The sequence below is a fragment of the Dioscorea cayenensis genome, chromosome 4 (genome assembly GCF_009730915.1).
Source record: "Dioscorea cayenensis subsp. rotundata cultivar TDr96_F1 chromosome 4, TDr96_F1_v2_PseudoChromosome.rev07_lg8_w22 25.fasta, whole genome shotgun sequence".
Lineage (NCBI taxonomy): Eukaryota > Viridiplantae > Streptophyta > Magnoliopsida > Dioscoreales > Dioscoreaceae > Dioscorea > Dioscorea cayenensis.
Genome location: NC_052474.1, coordinates 17,623,460 through 17,638,409, shown reverse-complemented (window position 1 = coordinate 17,638,409; position 14,950 = coordinate 17,623,460). Strand labels below are relative to the sequence as shown.

The following is a 14,950-nucleotide window of genomic DNA, read 5'->3' as shown; positions in this document are numbered from 1 at the left end:
AATATAAATAGTAGATATATGAAAAACTTTAAAACAAAACCAAGATAGTTAAACATTGAAAAAAAAGAGGTAGAGTTACCATTGAGTCCTAAATAGACGCCATTTTTATGTGATTATATAATTTAAGATAAACAGATATATATCAACTTGTAATTTTTAATTTATGGACATGTGCTTAAAGATTGTAATGTAATGTAATGTAATGTATTATTATTATTATTATTATTATTATTATTATTATTATTATTATTTAAATTTATGTTCAAATTTAATTCAATAATTTGAACAACGGGTAAGCAGGTACCCTACGGGTATACCCGTACCCTGTGGGTAAGGGTAACGGTATAATTTTTTTTACCCTGAAAGGTACGGGTAATGGTAAGGGTATGGATATGGGGTTACGGGTACGGGTAAGGGTTTTAGCATACCCTACTCATACTCTACTCGTTGCCATCTCTAGCCATGCCCTCTTCCTTTCGCTCCGCCTCTGTAGGGCGGCAATATGTTTTAGAATGAGGGATAAAGCGTGATTGATATTCTTGATAAATGTACTTTTACAAATTAAGGAGTAAGAGATCATTTTAAATTATAATATGATATTTTATAATGAATGTATTTTTCTTTGGGTTATCTCTAAAAACCTAGAGCATTTATTAAAATAGATTGCATTATTGTTAGTAATAATAATTCATAATTTGGCTATCACGGCAATAGTAGCAATTCTGGTACACGAGTTTTATACATGATGTGGAGGGTTTAACTCTCTATTAATACATAATTAATGTATAACAATAAAAATGTGTCCCGATACATAGTCTGCAAATCTAAGAACTATTTTATAATGCGAAATTGATTTATAAACTTTGTTCCACCCAAAACTCAAGGCATATTTTATCTTGGGTATACATTATAAAAACTCAACAATAACCATGACATCACGTGGTTTCACCCCTCCAGAGTTGTAAAATGGGGAGTTTTTTTTATGAGATCTATAAGTCATCGTAATAAATGCACCTCTATACTTATCTGTTCTTTGACAATCTCTTAAATAAAGAGTGTTTGTCATGTATTTATAAAAAATAATGAGGTGATTAAACTAAACATTTAACCACAATTTACCCAAGATTTATTTTCATGGTGATTAATTTGAAAATAATACTCTAAATTTTCTCTTAATATATTATTTTAAATTTTATTTAATTTTTATATTTATATTTAATAAAGTATAATATTATCAAAATTGAATTTTGGATATATATTAAGAATCATAATTAAATTAAAAAATAAATATTATAAGAGAAATATAAAAAAATAATGTTATAATACTCCCTCTGTTTTTTTTTATCTATCGTAAATAACTGAATCTCACATACCAAGAAAGTTGGTTATTTCACATAATTTAATAAAAAATTAGTTTTCTTTCCAAAATTACCCCTAATTTATATCTTCACTTTTCTCTCTCATATTAAATTTCAAGAAGAAAATTGAATAGAGTGTTAGTGTAATTTTGGGAAAGAAAAAAATAATAAATTCTTCTTGATGTTTAAAAATGACAGATAAAAAGGAACGGATGGGAGTAATTTATTCTATAAATTATAAGAACATCTTGAAAAATAAGATACTAATAAAAAATCAATTGCATATAACTTATGAGAATTACTTATAATATTTTTTATATTCAAAATCTTACTAGACATTTATAAAATTTGGAACTATATAAAATATTAATAGTAGATATATGAAAAAAATTTAGAACAAAAATCAAGATAGTTAAACATAAACAAAAAAAAGGTAGAGTTACCATTGAGTCCTAAATAGACGTCATTTTTATGCGATTATATAATTTAAGATAAACAAATATATATCAACTTTGTAATTTTGAATTTATGGACATGTGTTTAAAAATTGTAATATAATGTATTATTAATTTATTATTATTATTATTAAAATTTATGCTTAAAATTTAATTCAAAAATTTGAACAACGGGTAAACAGATACCCTGCGGGTAAAGGGTAAGGGCTATAATTTTTTTTAACCTGAAAGATTCAAACAAGAGTACGGGATAGAGGGTTACGGGTACGAGTAAGAGTTTTGGCATACTCTACCCGTACTCTACTCATTGCCATCCCTAGCCATACCCCTTTCCTTTAGCTCCGCCTCAGTAGAGCGGCAATATGTTTTATAATGAGGGATAAAGTGTGATTGGTATTCTTCATAAATGTACTTTTACAAATTAAGGAGTAAGAGATCATTGTAAATTATAATATGATATTTTATGATGAATGTATTTTTCTTTGGGTTATGTTAAGTCTGATAATGTAGATTGGCATTATATGACAAACCAAGTGATGACATGAAAAAAGGATGATGACGTGGCATGTGGTGACTCATCAAAGAAGAGGTGATTAAGATAATGACATGGCATATAGTCATGGCATGTGATGAAGATCAAGGAAGAGATTTAATGAAGATCAAAGGTGGAGATTAAGGTTGAAGATTTTATTTAGCAGATATTCCTCTTAATACAACCATGTGATGATAAACTATTTTTGGACAATGCATCAAGACTATAGGATCTCTTCAAGAAAGGAAAGTTTTATTTTAGATATGATTATCTATCCTTGGTAAAACCCGGGATGATAATTCATATCTTTGATAGAGCTCCTTTTTAGAAAGACTATTTGAAGAGAGAGGAATATTTTATTATTGGCAAGAGTTCAAGATCATGAAGATTATTTGAAGCTATTTGAAGACACAAACTAAATAAGGTAAAGACATACCAAGGAGATCATCAAGACCATATTTAGCATTACTATATTGAAGGAAGATTCAAGAGTTATCTATGGGCGGAACTATTCATGGAGACTAGTCATATGAGGAGATTGATTGAAGATTGCATTGATATGATTAGAGATTTGGAGATCCAAGCTTGGATGATTAAAGATCATTCTTAAAGATATTGAAGGCTAAACTTGGATGAAGACAAGATCAAGTTTAGTAACAAGATTTCCATGAGTTAAACGAAGATCATTTGGAAGACCAAACTTGGGTCAAGTTTGGAAAGGAAGATCGGGAGATCTTCGGTGGCTATCTTTGGTGAGATGGTCACGTGTGCCTTGGTGGGCACGTCCCTCGGGAGAGGGAGACCTTCTGAAGTGATGTGAGGAAGGAAGCAGCTGCAAGTAGGAGGAGCTCGGGTCGAGTCAACTGCTACGAGGCGGACTGAAGGAACCGGGAGGTTGAAGGTCGCAGATTCAGGTGCATCTGGCTAAAACTCAGTCATGTTCAGTAAGGTGGGCCATGTTGCAACTGGGTGTTGCAACATCTAACTTTGGAAGGTGTCCAAGTTAGGAAGCCGCGGAGAATTCTAAAAGAGGTAACTTTTCGACGTCGGTGCGCCTATATAAAGACATCCTTCTCGAAGATTTAGGATGGAGCCAACAAGTGAGAGACTCTTCGGTGAGAGTTGAGTGTGTGGCCGTATGGCAATCTTGAGAGGATATTCTTTGTATTGAGAGAGTGAGTGAGTGTTGTACTCCTTGTTCCTATACCTCTTTTAGTGGATTGTTTCTCCGGGCCTGGCCCCCCAGATATAGGCAAGGTTGTGCCCAACTGGGTTACCAATTTGCTTGTCTCCTTTATCTTGCTTTGATTGTGTGTGAGTGTTTAATCCTTGAGTGAGTTTTTGAGTGAACTTAACACATCACACCCCCTCCGGAACTATCAGGTTATTACTAAAAACCTAGAGCATTTATTAAAATAGATTGCATTAGTGTTAGTAATAATAATTCATAGTTTGGCTATCGTGGCAATAGTAGCAATTAAGGTACGTGAGATTTATACATGATGTGGAGGGTTTAACTCTTTATTAATACATAATTAATGTATAACAATAAAACTGTGTCTTGATAACTAAAGTTTGTTTTTAAAAAAAAATCAAATACATAGTTTGCAAAGCTAAGCACTATTTTATAATGCGAAATTGATTTATAAACTTTGTTCGACCCAAAACTCAAGGCATATTTTATCTTGGGTATATATTATAAAAACTCAACAATATCCATGAAATCACGTTGTTTCACCCCTCCATAGTTGTAAAATAGGGAGTTTTTTTATGAGGTCTATAAGTCATTATAATAAATGCACCTCTATACTTATCTGTTTTTTGACAATCTCTTAAATAACGGATGTTTGTCATGTATTTGAAAAAAAAAAATTTGAGATCGCGATTCCTTTACCTGCCTAAGTACTTAAGTGAGAAATAACTCTTTTTGGTTGATAGACATAGCAGGTTCCTTCTAGCTCAGACCTCAATGATAAGAAAACATTATCAAAATTTTACATAGTTACTTGTTGGTGGCATGGTGCATAGGTTCCACTGGTGATTAGCTAGATGCCGACCCTAATCACCACCAAAATAATCAAATAAGGAGAAAAAAGCAAATTGGACAAACGTGCAGTCCATAACATGACACATCATTGATTTGATGCTAGTTGATATTCTTTCAACGTTAATCCAGCGTCACTCAATTGTGTCATAAAGAAATTAACATGCGTAATTGTCTGACTATAAACATTGAATATCATCTTGTACATATAAAGGTATGGAAAAGCAACTACGATGGTGAGATGAATGGCAGAATCCGCCAAAAGCGTACAACAATATTTAAAAAGTTCGTCTCTGCAGATGTGATAAATTTATTAGGGAAATGGAGGTTTATTCCCAAACCAAACAACCAAGAATAGAGTTTGGATAAAGATTATTTCTTTAATTTTTCACAATATTTCATTGTTTTTAGGATAAATTATTAATTAATTTCAAAATTCTTAATATACATAAAACTTATCATTATTTAACAAAAATATTATAGTAAACTCAAAAAAAATAACCATTATATTTATTAAGTAAAAAATTGGCTACTTACATGACAGCCAGTCCCTTTTATCCGTGTGTGAGACGTCAAGTGCAACACACTTTATAAATGTGAAGGTACACTCTATAGATCCAAAGACTCCAAAGAGAGTTCTTCTCGGAGCATGTGCCCATGCCAATGGTTTGTCCATTTTCTTAAAAATAAATAAATAAATTATAGAATAAAAAAATTAATCTTCCAACCAAGTACCATGCACTAAATAAGGAGATTGAAGTGAGAAGAATACAACACTCTTCATAAAATACCATTAGTGTTGGGGTGAATATAGAACTAGTTCTGATCGGGGAAGATGAAGAAAATTGTTATTTAGTTCGTGATAATTTTTTATACAGAGGTAGATTTGGAACCATTGATTCACGCATGAATACCCAATAGTAAGTCTTCCAACACTCGTTGATCAACGATAACTAAGATTAAGAAAGAGTAAAATCTTATTACTAAAAAAAAAATGTTCACAAAACTGACTTACTTTTGACCCATAGGCTTACAATAAAGAGAAGAACTAAAAAGAAAAAATACAAAAACAACCCTAAAAGGAGACAATTTGAAAATATGCCAAAAATGACAACTTTTCAAATTAAAGCAAGAAATAAAAAGCTAAGCAAATAAAGACTACTACTTAAAACAGGCTTTACAAATCAGAAACTTTTAGCCTAAGTTGTAATAAAATCAATTATTACTATAAACAGCATAATAAGGTTTTCGAGGCTTAAATGATAGAATTTGGCCGAATTACGGCATGACTCGACAAGCTTGTGCAACAAGCTCGTGACTTTTGTTTGTTGACCCATTTTCCATCAAATTAGACCAATAGAATCCAAAAACTCCATCGCCAAGAAAATGACTAAAATGTCCCTCTATTAGGTTGAATCACATTGCTACATGAACGGGCAGTCTAGCTCCTCGATATGTTCCGCCTTGATGTTGCTTCTTATATGATTGACACAGTGGAGCGATTCAAGGAATAAGTTCGTAACAATCCAACTAGTTGGAGAAATCTCGAAATGTTCTTGTACCATCTTGACAATCATATCCACATTTATACATATGCACTTTAGAAGACACCGAGTCACATCTCTACAAATCACACTTAACATATATTTTGCAAATGAACCGCACTTGTATATATTTGTTTGATGTAATTTAGTTTCACAACAAAATCCATCTCAACCATGGCATCATTTCACCAATTTAGTATGTTCATTGAAACTTAGAATATTCATCATGTAGAGGAGAAAAAATAAAGAGGACAAAATATACAAAACAAAAGCTTCTAACTAAATGTTATCGCAAACTATAATTGATAAGATGACTCCTACGCTTTATGCCACTAATTAATTAGTTTGCTTGGTTGCATCACATTAGCTCATGACTTAGCATCAGCGTGAACCCTTAACAACAGCTCTATTGTCCACTAGTTTGATTACATGGCAGTCCAAATCATAGGTCCCCACGAGTCCATCCCTAAGGACATCCCACATTAATTGAATGACCCTTCAATATGATTAAGCCAAGAAGCCAACCACAAGTACACACCCACACTCCAATGATTCAAGCCTTCCATCCAATGGAACAATAGAGAATTTTATCAAGACCACCACCCTCCACTTAAAAGGAAAAGATGGGGAGAAAGAAGAAAAAGGTTACATAATTCCATCATGTCTTCTTAAAGCTCACCATCCCATCTAAACAAACACATAAAACCATATAAAAGGAGACATTAGGCATGGGATTCATTCCCTCTTTAAAAGATATACACATGCTTTTGCACCTTCTCCACTCCTTTTCTCCCCCCTTCCTCATTCTTCCTTCAGGCACACTACTATCTTCTTATTCTTCTTCTTCTTCTTCTTTTTTCTTTAGAGGCAATGAAAGATACCATAAGATGTTGCATATCATGCATCCTGCCATGTGGATCACTAGATGTCATCCGCATTGTGCATGCAAATGGCCGGGTTGAGGAGATAACACACAGTATCTGTGCAGCAGAAGTCATGCAGTCATATCCAAAGCATGTCCTTCGGAGGTCACCTTCGGCCCCCGGCGAGGACAGTGGAACTGTGCCACCAAATGCTGAGCTTCAGAGGGGGAAAATATACTTCCTCACCCCAGTTTCTGTGAGGCAAGAGAAACCGAAAAGGATGAGGAGGAAGAGAAGAGAGGTGGTGACTCAAGGGGTGACAAGTGATAGGGCAAGTCTTCTTATGTCCAACCAGTATTTGTTGGAGATTTTATCTGAGAAGGCGTCAACGCACATAGACAGGAGGAGAGGGAGAGTTGGGATATGGAGGCCACACTTGGAGAGTATATCTGAGGTTTCTACTGATCTATAAATAAGAACTTGTTATCATTTTTTTTCATCTTCTTCTTTTTTTGGGTCATGGGTTTTCTTTGTTTTGATGAATTACTCATTATTGAATTACATTATGCAGTTGTTACAGAAGATTCGGTGTGTTCTTTTGTTGTGTAAAGAGAAGATGTTGTGTAGTTTTGCAAGGATAATAAGCTGAGTCTTATGGTGCTTATTTATTTAATTAATGAACATGGCAGTCATATTTCAGTAGGGTGCCAATGATTTTTGATCTATTGCATTGGATTCTTTGTATATATATATATATATATAGAGGGTGTTTCTGTTTTTAGAATATCAATTCATTCAAGATTAGAGCATTAAAGTAGTAACTTAAATTTTGTACGCGTCTTTGGCAGGTTATTTGTCCATATTCCATCAATATATATACATATATTTCAACAGGTTTGTAACGCCAACTTTATATAACGCCAAGTTATATGAAAATTTTCCATTCAGGTACATGAATATATACAGGGAATTTTTGTGAAAAAGAAAATAATTAAACCTAAAGCCAAGGTAAAATTTTCGGCAGATCTGAGCCAGGTTTTGTCTTCAATTTTATGAAATATAATAATGATTATTTATATCAATTATTGCTTTCATCTGTTGACATGCTGCTAGCTGTGATCAATGTTGCTGTCGACTGTGCATGGGTGTGAATTTATAATGTTCAAAACTTCCAACTTTTATTGGGGAAAACTTTATAAATGTGTCTATACGAGTTATCCACTTAAAAGTCAATGTGGTGTATGCATTGGAGTGGATATAAGGTGCATATATATATATATATATATATATATATATAGATATGTGTATGGATTAATGCGTGAATGTGGATATCAGGATGGAAATTATTTTATATTGCTGAATGAGATAGCATGATAGTGGGATTGGTTGGCATGTTCACCGAGCATTAGCTTCCACAAGTTATTAGTAATGTATTGCTTCTCCCAACCTAATGGATGTTTTGTTAATGATAGGATTTTGACTTTTCTGCTGATGATAAGAAATGATGTGCTGGCCATTGCATGAGGTTGACAACCAAATTAAGATTGTGTATAGTCGCTGTAAGCTCATGCTTTATGTTACTTGAGATGAATGTTAAAAAATTCTGAGTGTTTGATATTATAATTCTTATTATTTCTTTCGTTCTTTTTTATCTGTCATAAACATATGTTTTTTTTTTATTTGTCATTTTTAAATATAAAAAAATATTTATTATTATTTTTTTTTAAATTACCCTAACATTCTATTCAATTCCCTTCTTCAAATTTAATATGAGAGAAAAAATATGAAAATAAAAATTACGGGTAATTTTAGAAAAATAACTAATTTTTATAAAATAACTAATTTTTATTAAATTATGTGAAATAACCAATTTTTTTGGTATGTGAGATTCGGTTATTCACTACAGATAAAAAGGAATGGAGGGAATATTATGTTTTGAGTTTTTGTATAGTGTCATTTTCTAAATAAATTAAGTTTATTATTTTATAAAAATTCATTATAAGAAAAATACAATTTGGAACGAAACAAAACGAAAGTGGCTCATCTGAATTATTGCTAATTCAATTTAAAAAGGGGTTCGAAACGAAATTTTTTTGAGTCTAACTTGGCAACGAAATAGTGGCTCATCTTAAAATTTAGAAATTGATTTACAATAGAATTAAACACAATTATAAATTCCAAAAACAGAACTGTGCTGAAAACTATTTAAAATTTGTTGCTAAATTTATAAATAGATTTGGATCAAACTTTGTATTCGTTTTAGAATTTTAGTAATGAATTGGAAACAAAAATTTCCTATTTTAAATATGTTTCTAATCCATTTGTAAGGGTAAAATATAAAAAACTAACTATATTTTAAATATTTTATTTGAAAGAAATATGTTTCTAAATCTCCAACAAAAAAATAAAATAATAGTTTTATTTCTTTGATCTATAATAGTTCTTATAACAAATCTATTTAACAAAAGATGTTGGTAGAAGTTTTTCTTTGGAGAACAAAACTCGTATACAAAGTAGATTGTTTGGAAAACACATGGATGAAGTTTTTAATTACGTAATTAAAGACAAATCTGATGCAAAATTTCCATCAAATCGTAAGATATATTTAGAGACAACTCTTGAACATATTATGTATCAAAATCCTTATAGAAGTATTTAGATATCTTTCTTAAATGCCCTTGTAGTAGATGAACCATCCAATATCCCCGTCAAAGATGAGTATACAGGAGAGTGAGAAACATTTTCCAGTCTTCTCAGTTCTCATGAATTGGACATGTAGTAGAACTATAAGAAAGATTTATCAGCGTGAATCTAATTAATTTAGCCCAATTAGTTAAAAATACATTTAAGATGTAGGATGAAAACGATGGATATATATTGATGTATCAATATCTGGTATATAGTAGTAAAGTATGCTCAAGAGCAGGGTATTGATCCATAGGGAAAATAGATAGTATTAGTACTAATGTTAATTCCTAAAAATAGTCTAATCAAAAGTTGTGATATGTGTACAAATAAAACTAGAAGGAAGAGAATAAAATACAAGGAATACGAAAAATGAAATCGGTTATGAATCAAAGGGAACAGTGGATGCTTAGGCATATAATCTCTCTAGGGTTTTATAAGTCCAGGACAAAGGTATAAGTATAGCAATTCTATTTGAATCGAGAGAAATCCTAAAATATACTAAACCCCTCTTGCAAGGGTGAATAGTAACTGATTCCATACAGTGTTGATGCAGACACCTCACAACCGCGTTGCACTCTATGGAAATCCCAATGTGAATTAACAAGATTTAATAAGTAAAACAATCCTTCTCGTGATGAAATTGTCCTTAATCCCACACAAAATATTTCTCCTAAATTCTATTCCCTACGATTGTAAAAAACATGGAATTACTTGTTAAGTCACTTGAGAGGATTGAGAGAAGAGAACTCTCGACTTCAAAGTATTCCATTGCTAGACTTACTGATAATCCCCTCCAATCGATACTTGCCTATGCTAGGTGGCTATTTATACTCATCACAAAGCACATCAAACAAGAAAACTATGGCTTTCGCCTTGATAGTATTAAAAACATTGAAAACACGCAACTAGTTTCAAATATTATGGATAGTAATTAGGAAACAATATTGAAAGCATAAAGATCTACAATGACGAGTGTACAATATTCTATTATTTTTGTCACGCCCCGACCCGCGGGCCCATGGAACATAACAATCCTGAGGAGGGACATCCCGCCACTCAACCCTCAAGATGCCACAAGGCTGATAAATAAATCTGGAATCAACAATATCTACACTGATACAAGGTATAGTACAATGATACACAACGAAAGTAGAAATATCATCAACAACAACAACAATAAGGGTAAGCAGAAATAGAGAGGCTCACAAATGCACAGAGAAGCAACACTAACAACAACAACAAAGTAGATACACCAAGAGTTAAAGAGTTGTTTAAATACAACACCATGCAACAGAGTTCTATACATACTAATGGATCCAAGACTCAAACACATATGTGCATGACAAAAATAAACATACATGAGCTGAAAAGATATAAAGAAGATAGGAAGGTAGCAAATGCTCAGCACACAGTCACACCTTCTCATCTATTACCTGCAATAGCCTGGGAAGAAGAGAGAGGGGATGAGCTACCATAGTTACTCAGTGAGGGGAGCGGTTAGCACAACTTCACCAGAAATATACCAAAATACGGTAATCTTAAATCACCAAAATAAATACTTTAAACCCCACTAGGGTTTAAAACAACAAAACTACAAAATACCAAACATAGGTTCAACTATAAAATAATTTAAACATTAAACCAACATAACAATACTACAAATAAATTAGAACAACCCAAATTAAATATAATTAGCAACTATACAATACATGATGTGTTCTCCACAAGTGCACGGGTCGCACACAAGTAGTAAAGTGGTAACCCACGAGGGGTAGGGTTGTCGAACTTCGGAGACCAGACTTAAAGTACTAATCTATCCTCTGATGTCTAGTTAAGCAAATATTAAGGTAAAATTGAATTAAGAATTGATAGTAAAAGAGTGAATGATGGTAAAAATCGGGGGATTCGGATTGTGTTTTTAACTACAAGAGAGTAATGCCCTAGGAAGATCCCTAAGAATTATAGTGCGCTGACTTTACTAAAATGGTTAGCAGGTACATTCCAAAATTCAAATGTGTGCCCTAAAGCAATGTTGCATCTATGGTTCTCAAACACACCAAGTTATGCCAAGATAACTGAATTACCAATGCAGCTGTGCAATTCATGCCATCAAGGAATGCCAACACAATATTAAATACAAGAAACTCAAGAACTCCGTAATCATTAATAGTCAAGTAGTCAAAGTATACAAAACCACATAGTTCAACATCCCTAGGCACCGTGGACGGTTAGCCCCTCATAGATGGGTACAACAAGAAAGACAAAAATGAAGAACAAGAGAAAGAAGACATGACTCCCTTCTACTCCTCCTTGATCCCTTTAGAGTGAGTGGTGAAGCCTAATCTTCACCCTCTTCAGTGTCCTCCCGATGGAGAGTTGAGTCCTTGAACAAAGATGAGAGCAAAACCCTAAAAGCTGGAGTTAAAAAGGTTGTCTTCGAGCTCGACACGGTATAAACACGATCGTGCTTGAATCATGTTTCCATGTACAACTTCTGAGTGAATCAATTAAGTGTTCACCTGAGATTTTTAGTGGAAGGAAGCGTGGTTGTGCTTGGCACGTGTTTTTATAAGCATGATCGTGCTAGGATCCCCCTACACGTGCTCCCCCTGTTGAAAAGAATAGCAATTCTAGCCTGAGAGATTCAGCGGGAGGGACATGATCATGCTTCTACCGTGTTCACCTTGGTGTCACTCCCTTGCAACTTTATTCACTTGGTTCGCACCAGGCTGGGAGATTCAGGGGAACAGAGCATGACTGTTCTTTACCCGTGTTGAGCTTGAACACTGAGCATTTCTTCTATTTCTATCATTCAATGACCTGATTCAGTCCAAGTTAAATCGAGCTCACCAATTCTTGCATCATTAACAAACATACCAGAATAGCACCGAATATATACCAAGATATGCTAAAAGATAATACAAAGCATAATTTGATAGTAAGAAAACATGATATGCATTGCACTCATCAATACAAAGTTTAGCAATTTTAACATGTTGAATGTCTCATAAGTTTAACAATAACAAAGATAGCTAAATACTAACGGTGAAACAATAAGTTGGGTTTTCATAAGTAATATACCAATAATAACTTTATTTTGAAAACATCAACGATTTAAAACCAAATACAATTTTAGAAACATGCATTCTTTTCAATAACTCAACAAATTAGATTTTTGAAAATAACTAAGTCGATGAACGATTGCATGATAAATAGCCTCCAAAACATTCCGTCACTAACTGGGGCCTCGGTTAGGTCTAGAGCTACAAAGATACGCATCTCTTGGCGTTGGCCGTTGGGAAGCCTGTGTGATGACTTCGAACAAAAAGAACAATACACCCTTTCAAGTTCTTTACGCACCTCCTGAAAGTGTGGTATACAAAAAGAGTTTTCCACACCACCTCTGATAGGTCGGTCCCGTGGAACTCTAATTCTTACTGCAGTAAGTACTGGAGCTCGGCTCTATTGTCACCATCCAAACAAATATGCAACATACAACACGTTAGCTCAATGCATAGATCAACATAATGGTAGAGATCTTAATATGATTAACAAATTTTCACATAATCAATTTCCATCTCAAGAGGGAAATAAGTTACTCAAAACATCTTAGATGAATGCCTCTTCAAATAAGTATTGAGCGATTTCTCCATCGGGACCTCGTAGGGGACTAGTATCGGTAGTCTGGAGATAAGGATTGATTATTCTTGGATTTCCTCGACTCGATTAACTCAATTTGGAAAACACTTGTAAGTTTTGTGCTTCATGTTAGATCCTAGGGGGATGCATTACCCAGATACCTCATCTTTATTGATTGAGACTTCCCTTATTTCTACTATTCTTTTCTTGCTTGAGACATTCAAATTCTTGTGATTGAGTTTATTTCACAATATTCTTGATTCTGATTAGATAACTAAGAAGTAGTTAGTACTAATACTTTCATTCCCTGTGGATTCGACTATACGACTCATTGGGTACTTTATTACGTCGACATCCGTGCACTTACGGTAAACGCATACAAGAGGTGTCTCAAAGATGATGGTGGAGAAAAGGTGGCCAAATAGCACTTGAATAATGCCCTAAACCCTTTTTAAAATGCTTTCAGGATGGCTTTACGGTATGGTTCAAGGGCTTAAAGATGCTCGTGAGAGCCTCCGGATTTTTGCCAAAATTTCCATAAAACCCGAGACTTCACGGGCGTCAGGTCGCCCGTAACAAAACCTGAGACTTCACAAATTCTTCATCCTGTTGTGCTAAAGTGCTTGCTACACTACCACTACAGTGCCTAAGGCCCTAAAATGCCGGTCTTTAGTGTAGATTTCTTCCCGAATGCGTTCTTAGGCTCACCTAGGCTTCTTTAATGCTTGTAACATGAATGAAACCAATTAAACCATAAAACCATCTATTCATCAAAGAATACATGAATATTGCAAAAGTTATATGTATAAAATACATACATTTAGGCGTTTATCAAACATTCCTACAACTAAGCATTTGCTTTCCCTCAAGCAAACAACATGAAGAACAAGGGCAAGGAGATAAATGGCTAAATATATGACCTCAAGCTCAAAAGTAAAGAACCTCATAAGCACAAGTGAAAAGAAATCAAGAAGTGAGTTGTAGTCAAGTAAAGCAAATAAAGTTAGTCTTGTCCCATCTAGAGTGTTTTTCATGAGTGTGTACGAATCTCTTCCCTTGCTCTCCCTTTTCACTCCACACACAATGATTACCGGCCTAATAGTTGCTAAAGACACCATCAATGATCAATCAAGAATCTTTCGGTCCCTAAGTTGAAATTTAGCCCTCAAGTGAATGTAAACAGGTTCCAGGAGATCAATAGGTTTTTTTAAGCCCGACTAATGTAGACTTCACAAAATCTTTCTAGAGGATACACATGCTAATTAGGCATAAGATCCACCCAACTTACTCGATTACATGTCTACATAGACGCATTCGTGCTTTAGTAGCAGAGGAATACTGACATAGACTCCTTTTTTTTTTTTCTTTTTTTTTTCTTTCTTTTTTTAATATACATATATACATACTCTATCTCATGTCTACTGGTTTATTACCTGCTACAAAAAACTTCACTTAAAGCTAAAGCAAAACAATAAAGTAACCAAAAGCTCTTAAAGGAATATTGAAGGTAGAATTTAACAATCTAACGGCTAAGTCAAAGTAATGGGTTATCTGTGGGGTGTGCAAGGTTGAGGTTATGTGACATGAATATGAGAACAACATTAAAGAAGAAACAAGACTTTACTTCAAGCACATTTAAGAAATAAAACTCACATCTATCATCTTTTCCAAGAAAGGAAGTCCTTTAACCATGTATTATAGCTATCATTGGTAGATAAAGCATGCATTTCAAAAATTTTCAAAGTTCATGAAAATCTACCCCCCAACATAAAGTTTCATATTTTCCCCAATGTGCCTAAATCAATAGCATGGAACAATATAGACAAT

General features: G+C 33.6%; 1 protein-coding gene across 1 annotated transcript; it reads left to right on the top strand.

Annotated features, from left to right (window-relative positions):
- The first annotated feature begins 6,606 nt into the window (after positions 1-6,606).
- LOC120259208 lies at positions 6,607-7,469 on the top strand. Its single transcript, XM_039266767.1, has one exon. It carries the CDS (start codon positions 6,804-6,806, stop codon positions 7,266-7,268), a length of 465 nt encoding a protein of 154 aa, XP_039122701.1. The 5' UTR covers positions 6,607-6,803; the 3' UTR covers positions 7,269-7,469.
- Positions 7,470-14,950: the final 7,481 nt, after the last annotated feature.